Source organism: Galeopterus variegatus, unplaced genomic scaffold, assembly GCF_000696425.1.
Source record: "Galeopterus variegatus unplaced genomic scaffold, G_variegatus-3.0.2 Scaffold14560, whole genome shotgun sequence".
NCBI classification, from domain to species: domain Eukaryota; kingdom Metazoa; phylum Chordata; class Mammalia; order Dermoptera; family Cynocephalidae; genus Galeopterus; species Galeopterus variegatus.
The window spans coordinates 16,176-24,525 of record NW_007740671.1 but is presented as its reverse complement, the minus strand read 5'-3'; the positions used below and the strand labels follow the sequence as shown (position 1 = coordinate 24,525).

Genomic DNA, 8,350 nt, shown 5'->3' with positions numbered 1-8,350 from the left:
GAAAGTGGAGCCTTCTCTAAGACTGCATATATTTATCATACTAATTTTACCTGTGGTTTAACTCTTCTGGCCATTTAGCAGAAGAGATGGCAATAGATAGTGGAAAGTTCAGTTGCAGACCATGGAAATAGTTATTGGTCTATTTTAGAACAAAATCCAAGTAATTATTTTATATTTTTTAAAACTCAACAGTCTCTCATTTAATTTAACTTAAGATATCTGGAGAAAATAGGACAGGTGTTTTTGTTGACCAATCTGTGGAAAGGAAAGGGAGACAGAAAGGGAAGCGATTTGCTCTTGGGAGTGGCAGAGCTACAGCCAGACACACAGCCTCATACACAGTCTTCTGCTTTGCATTTGAGAATAAGGGCTGATGTTTGAAATTTTCATAGGTTTATATTCATATCCCAAAACTATTTTTGTTTTATTACAATTAAGTCACGTCTGTCTACTCATCATTTCTTCTTCGTGCCTTCTCTTATGACTGGATTGATGAAAACATGTGCACTAATAAAGTAAACTCAGTGGGTCATTTTTCAAGATAAGCATGTAAAGCCTGAGGGAAATTAATAGATTGAACCATTGATTAAGATTACCACTTGCTAGGATAGACTAGGCAATTAGGAAGGCAAAGTTTCTTAAAAACAAAAATCCTCAAATGCTAGCCATTTAGGTAGGGGTGTGTGTTTGTGGGTGGGTGGGTGTGACATAAGTACATCTTTTCAAGGCTGTTTCCTTGTCTTGAATGATTTGCTTTTTTTTTTCCTCCCGAAAGCATGTACTCAATCCAATCAGACAATGGTCTTGGGAGAAAAGGCTATAGAGATCCGCTCTGTGGAAACTGGCCACTTGGATGTGTGTTTATGCACAAAAGAGCTCAAAGACTAAAATTCCTAAGTGAATGCAATGACAGGTAATGTCAAAGACTAAAATTTCTAAGTGAACGCAATGACAGGTAATAGTTACCTTATGGCTTCTTTTTAGTTCTGCTATCTTTTAGCAGTGGTTTATTTTCCATGGAGTTTGGTGATGAATTTCCTTGGCGCTTGGATAGATTCTGAAATAAATTCATCCAGGAAATTTTAGACATCACTTGTATGCAAGTTTGTTGGGATTGGAGTGCATTTTAGTTTGTTTTTTATTGTGAGGGGATGTAAGTATTTGTGTCTGTAGAAATCATCATATGTTTGCTTTCATGGATTATTTTTTCACCGTATTATGTGACCTGTCTAGGCTGTATTTCATTTGGGGATAGGGAAGTTTAAAGCTGCCGATTTAGTTGGATGGGATTCTGTTATGAGTGGAAGGAACCACCCATGCAGTTGGGTGAGGTAAAGATTCTTCTCTGATGTGTAGCAGAAAGATAACACTTGTTAGTCTGCTTTTTGAGCAGTGAAATAGCTTCCTGGTTTGCACATCAGAAATGTTAAACAGTAGAATTCATTTTGTGCAGAAGCACCACAACTCCTGCACCTCGCTAGGATGTCAAAGCCCCTTTCCTTTTCAGAACTGGCCACAACATCCCTATCTGCTCTGGCGGTGACTCTCTCTTGGAGAGTCCCTCCCAAACCAGCCTGGTTGTGGAGCAGATCGATAGCCCAGGGTGCTGGCCCATCCCAGCCTGCTGTGGGAAGGACATTGAGGGTGGTGCTGACCTTTACCAAGTCCAGCCTTCCCCCACTCTGTCCAGTAGGATGAAGGCATGTCTGATCACCTAAGGCAATGCACTGCGGCCTTAGAAACTTGCCTCTTGGGCCTGCCCGGTGGCGCACTGGAGAAGTGCGCCGGTTGGGAGTGTGGCGGCGCTCCCGCTGAGGGTTCGGATCCCATGTGGAGACCGGTTCCCGCTCACTGGCTGAGTGTGGTGCGGGTGCAACACCGAGGGTTGCGATCCCGTTGCCGGTCCCCGGTACGGGCGTGACACCGAGGGTTACGATCCCGTTACCGGTCAGTGAAAAAGACAAAAAGGAAAAAAAAAAAAGAAACTTCCTCTTAAGGATATTTCCACCTCTTGTCTCATATTGAGATATAGCAAACATTTTAGCACCAACCTGCAGGCTGACTTCTCAGATTAAACTCAGAAACTCAACATGAGAAAGAAGAGAGCCTCACATCTCCTTGACAGCTGGTCCTGCTGCTGCATAACCACACACTAAACGCAAACGGCACATCCCCACCAGCCCACTGTCTCCTGCAGTCCTGTGCCTTATTTGTGAATGGGGTTTACGGTTTTTTCCTGTATAGTATCTCCCAAATCTGTTAACTTGAAAATCTATTCAACTCAGGCATAATCCAGGGTTTTGCCAGTTTTTTGGCTTACGGTTTTTTCTGAGTATATTTAACGTAGCCTTAACTATAACATTCTTTGAAATTCAGGCTTTTCAGTATTTTTATCATGTATGACATCATATCCCTTAACATATTAATAAAAGGCACACAATAAAGCATATTGCTTTACCTATAGAGTCATATGAAGAGATTAATACATTTTTTTACCTAATTTTTTAAAAAAGAGTGAAATTAGTTGCTGAGGGGTCTTTCCTGTTGCTCATTGCAGTTTTCAAATATGTTTGTCTTTTAGAAGGTGTTAACAGTGGAAGTGGAAAGAAATAACCCAATTTCAGAGACATCATATTTTTTTTCCTTTGAGTTTTCTCAATATGGCAATGTATAAGGAATTACCCAGTTAATAATCTTTAGTTATTATAAAATAAGCTATAGATCGTCACTTCTTACAAATAATAAATTATCCCATGGTTTCTTTTGAAAAGGTTCTTTAGGGTCTAAACTTATGGCACATGGCAGTGTAGAGTGTGGTGGTGGCTTAAGTTTTCTGGCTGGGGACCACAGGAAGCCCTGCTCCCATGGAAGGTACCCTGTGGCTGTAGTAACTTCCTTCCATTCTTTTGTTTTGGCAGGTGTTCTTTGCCTCTGTTCAGTCTGGTGGCAGCAGTCAGGTTTATTTCATGACTTTAGGCAGGACTTTGCTTCTGAGCTGGTAGAAGCAGTGTGATCCAGGATTGCTGGCCTCCAGGGTATTCAGGGTCCTGAGAACTTGGAATTCCTTGCAACTGGAGCTCGGAGCTGCACTGGTGCAGCCAGGACAGGTGTGTGTGCAGACCTCACGTGCTGGATTCTCTCTCTCCCTTCCTTCCTGTTCTTCTTTTACCAGTTTATGCCTGTTCTCTTCTTTTCTTTACTCAAAAATAAATCAAGGCTGCAATGCAGCTTGGTGCTGTTCAGATTCTACCATCAGGTGCTTTAAGTGTTGGGGATTGAGCATCAGACTGGGAAGCAGACACTTTCCTGCAGCTCCAGAATTCCTCGTCTCTGAATGACTGTCTTATGGGTGTCTGAAGGTGGCGACAGTGAACATGCTGTTGGTTTTACTGGCAGTGGGCACAAGGAGGTGAAAGTGGTGGTATAAGGAGCAGGTTGACGAAGCAGAGAGCAGATTTAATATAGTAACATTAACAATGTATTTAACTGACATTCCGTTTTTGTTAATGTGACAAAAGATATGTGGACAAAAGAAAGGTGCAGGTTTAAGAAGTTAATATTTATAAAAAGTGAAAGACAGTTACTAGGATAGCCTTTGTGGGTGGGGCTAGGGAGGTGGAGTGGGATAGGTTGAAGGGTCTCATTTTGTTTCTTTGGATTTTGGGGGGTGGGGGGGTGGATCGTGGCCCAGAACCCAGTCATTTTTCTGTGTACCCAGTTTTGCCTAAATCATGAGCAAATCATTCTAAAAAAAGAAAAAGAAAATATGTGCATTTTGTGTAATGGCCAGAACTCTGTCGTGTGACAGTATTAGCACTGCCTCAGTTAAAGGTTTAATTTTTATTTAAACCTTGAAGTGCAACAACAGCTTTAGCACAGTCTGCACTTGCAGAAGAAAAAAAACCCTCAATCCAGATGTTTATTTTTTTTGCCTACCTCATTTCTTTAATGCAATGAGAGGTGATTTAGTTTATGTGTTTTTGGAGGAAACCATTAACATTTAATTTAATCTTAATTCCTAAACTATCAGATTGAAGTTTGACTATTATTTTGTCAGAAGCCTCAGCAGACCCAAGAAAACTGTCCATGCAAGTGGGAAATAGTCCTGCGGCTAATGCAATCTGCTTTGTAAGGTTAGAAAGCAGAGCACTTCAGTCTCACCAGATGCAGCATTAGTGGTTGATGGGGCCACTGCAGCCTACGACACAAGAGATCTCATTGCTCTTAACTGTGGTTTGGTTGCAGACAGGTGGTCACGTTAGAATAGTCACACAAACTGTTCAGTGTTGCAGGAACCTTTTCTTGGGGGTGGGGGTATTTCCCTTTTCTAAAAATGCAATGCACTAAACTTACAGGAATGTAGTTAATTCTGCTTATTCATAACAATGGCATCTTTCTGTGTTTTAGGTATAATACAGCTTCTGCATCTCATTTGGCTTCCATTCTGACCATGTCATTCTCTTACTCTTGGTTCAGCATTTTCACTAAAGGCTTTCCTTTGAACTACAAAAATCTAGGAAGAAATTCAGACACTCAACAAATGCCAGAAGAACAGCTGGTCGTACACTCCCATACAGACAAAATCAGCTAAGAAAGCCGTACTTTCTTTTGGAGGGACAAGGAGATGGAAATGGATTTTCCATTTGTGTGACTTTAATGGCCAAAGCAGAAAGAACTGGTTCTTTTTTGCTAGTTTGTAGTTACCCTAGAGAAGGTTGAGAGTTGATTGCACCTTTGGAAAGGATTTGAGATAGGCTGGATTTCCTCACCCCTGGACTGTAGTCAGAGCCAAGTTCCTGCTGGCCATTTCCTATCCATGTTTAGGCTTTTCATATGATGAAATGCACCACAGTGAACACACATGTGCACATATCAGGAGAATAAAGAACAGCTCGGCTATTTGCAGCTCCTCCTTGGCTTTGGAGAGCAGGAAAAGGTGGGTAAGTGTCTTTGAAGAAATTCCAAATGTCCAATGCCAATAAGGGAGAAGTGACAGAAGATGTGGTGTTGTGGTCCTAGAGTATGCACAGACTGGAAGCCGATGTCTATAGGTCAAGCAGCAAATAATGCAAATGGTGTTTCATTGGAATTACTGAGTATTTAGGAACTTGACAAAAATTGGCTTTCCCTTAAGAGGGTGTGGTAATGGGACCTTGGGCGCAGGTCAGATCGTGGCTGTCCTGCTTGCACTGTGCCAGGCACCCAGTGGGTCTTCTCTTGATGACTCTATTGCTGGGCCTAATCCACTGAAGCTGGACAGCTGTTTGTCCTTCTGGGTGGGCCCCTGGTGTGTCCTTTCCTTAACTGTCCTATCCTCTTTCCCTTCTTGACTTCAGTACCTTGTAAACCAAGACTGTTGCTACAGCTTGATGCAGGTACCCAGTGAGATTTCTCCATAAAAGTTTATAAGCTGTTGAAATTTTAGATTCTTCTAGGGAAGAAATGATTTTTTTCCCTTCTACAGTGTAGTGACTTCACAGCAGTGCCAATATGGCAAAATTACAAGAGAAAACAGAGTTACGATGATGTCATTAAATGTGGAACATTGGACTGTTGCAGGAGTGCTGTACACAGCAACACAAATATGTCTCTCAGTTTAGTCAACGCTTTAATGATTAATACCTTTCTGTATGTAAATCAGAGTAGCCCTTTTCTCTATTGAGTGCAGTGTTTTGAATTTTTCTCATGCACGTAATGTTGGAGAAAATGTTTACGAAATCGGTTTCCTTACACTGATGTGCATCACATATTTATGGTTTATTTTAGTGATTTTTTTATGGGTTATTTAGGTTTTTGTCTTAGTTGTAGCACAGTTACGGTGATTCATAATCCCTAATTTTCCAATTATAAATTTGCTAAGTAGTAATATAATGACAAACTGCATCAGATTTACCAATTATAAAGCTGCAAAGCAGACTGGTGGCAAGTACACCCCCCTTTTTTTTTCAGTGCTAACTTGTCTACTGTGTGAAAACCGCTGTTGTCATCCTCCCCCACCCCCTTTTCTTTTCGTAAATAAAAGTAAAAAATGACACCTGTTTTATGTGGCATGAGTTTCAAATATGTTATGACCCTTCAGAGTGTTTTCTTCCTGTGAGGATCCATATTTTATGCACACCTCCTGCCCTGAGCCACCTGGGCCAGAGTGGGCTCCCACACCCCGCTGTCTCAGACAGCAGGAGCTTGCCCAAAGGATACCCAGGCATAGGTTATGAAAGTAGCCAGCGTTTGTCCAAAGGTCTCAGAGATGAAATGGGTGATGAGCTCTTTATTGCGATGTTCCTGAACCCAAAATGGAGTAAAGCTCATCCTTAATTGGATCAAAAAACAAAATAGCATGTTATCTGTACATAATACGACAACCGAAGTGGCTCTTTCTCAATTTGGCACATAAATATTAACTTGGCCTAGTTATTGGAGCTCCTTCATTGTAAAGTCATTGTGCCTAAGTGCTGGGGTGCCCCATGGATCCCCCATATGTCTAGTCAGTGTGATCCCCATTTGACAGATCTGGGACCACCTTGCCTAAGCCTCCAGAGCTGCCCGTGCTCCATCATCATCAGTTAAATGTTAGTCCACTAACTCGTTTGTGCTTCGTACTAGATGTATGTTGTTTATTTCTCCTAAGTGAAAATGAAATTGTAAATACCTAGGCCACCAGATGAGTAAGTTTTTTCCTTTTCCTACTTGCTGTTTGTTGCAGCTGGTGGGCGATTAGGAATAAAAGTCTGGTGGAGTTTTCTTGAGACTGTCATGTATGTCTTCTACTCCAATATGGAAGCAAGGATCACATCAGCCCCTCTAGCCACCACCAGCGCTGTGTTTGTGCATCACATTCAGAGATGCAGTAAAACTGCTGCTTACTCAGCCATCTGTCACTTAAAAAAAAATGCCCATGTTTCACCTTAGAAGTAGTTGGAGTATTTTAAAGAGTAAAATGGTTAAGGAACTAAAAGTTGGGAATAGGATAGAAGAAGAAATGTGTGCTCACATATTAGGTTCTCATACCTGACCTACCTCTGTCTTCATCTCAGGGTTAATCATATTTTATCCATGTTTCAAAATCTTACCGAAACTGTCACATCTTTGCCTGTGCCCTGCCTAACTTCTCTGTGCATATTGAACTCTATTCCCTAATGGCTTGGCATAGTGTTATCTTGTTCACTATTTTCTGTCAGGTACAGGGGCTGCATATGAGCTGAGATTGTTCTCAGATTTAACAACCATTTATTAAATTTTGCAGTGTGAACGGGACAATCAGAATTGTCCAAGGGGACGAAATGGGCAACTTCAGAGTTTGGCCACACCCGTGCCTCTCAAGGATATAGAGGACCTCAGGTCCCTTCGGTGCCCTCCAGCATCTGCCTGCCTTAGGGTGGATGGGGCTAGGTATGTACCAGGGTGGCAAACAGTCCATGAGCCACTTGGAACACTTTTGAACCCATGTAAAGAATGGCTCTGGTTTCCTTAGTAACATAAATGTACAACCAGCCCTCCTGTGCTGTGTGGGACCAGTGAGGAAGGGCTGTGGTCTAGCCAGGCCCCAGGAGGGGTGCGGAGCTCTACCACGCTGGGCATGAGGCCACCTTGTCCTATGACAGGCCCGTGATACTCACCAGTCCCCAGCTGTGGCTTGGGTTGCTGTAGCAACACTGCAGGACCCTTGATTCCTAAGTCCAATCCTGGTTTGCTTGGTTCTAGGCAATTTGAACTAGATGTTGCAGCACAAAGTGATAGAAAAAAAAAAAACGTTCATTTCTATTTTGGTCTAAGGCGTGAAGTTCTGGTAGCGTACTGCCAGAAGCTCTGTGGCGGGATGTGTACGAACCTTGAGCAAAGCAATCCTGTTGCTTCCTTACATTTGTTTAGAAATAAGATATAACTACAGCCATTAGAAACGAGTGTTAAACAACTCCCCAATAAGTGATCCTGAATGCATCCTTTATTCAGTTTTAACAGCTTTCTTGACATACTCACATACCACGCAATTAACTCTTTTAAAGTACACAGTTCAAGGGGCCTCCCGTGGCTCACTTGGGTGAGTGCGGTGCTGATATCACCAAGGCCACGGGTTCGGATCCCTATATAGGGATGGCCGGTGTGCTCAGTGGCTGCGCGTGGTGTGGACACCGTGCTGAGGGATGCGATCCCCTTACCAGTCCAAAAAAAAAAAAAAAACTAAAAAATAAAGTACAGAGTTCAGTGGCCCTTAGGGTTCTGCATTCATCACTAACACAAGTTTTAAACATTTTTATTACTCTGAGAAGACATCGCACACCCCTTTGATGTTACCCTCCAAATACCCCCTCATCCCCAAAGCTTTACTCTGGTCCTTTGTGACTGGCTTCTG

The 8,350-nt window shown here is 42.3% G+C and overlaps 1 protein-coding gene across 1 annotated transcript in view; it reads left to right on the top strand.

Annotated features, from left to right (window-relative positions):
- The window catches only part of LOC103582001 (mitogen-activated protein kinase kinase kinase kinase 4-like), a gene marked incomplete at its 3' end in the record, with an annotated part of 22,420 nt that extends 15,031 nt beyond the window's left edge, over positions 1-7,389 (top strand). The window contains exon 6 of the mRNA XM_008563692.1: positions 7,244-7,389. Coding sequence (XP_008561914.1) covers positions 7,244-7,389 — 146 coding nt within the window. The remainder of the gene's footprint in view (positions 1-7,243) is intronic.
- Between the last annotated feature and the right edge of the window lie 961 nt (positions 7,390-8,350).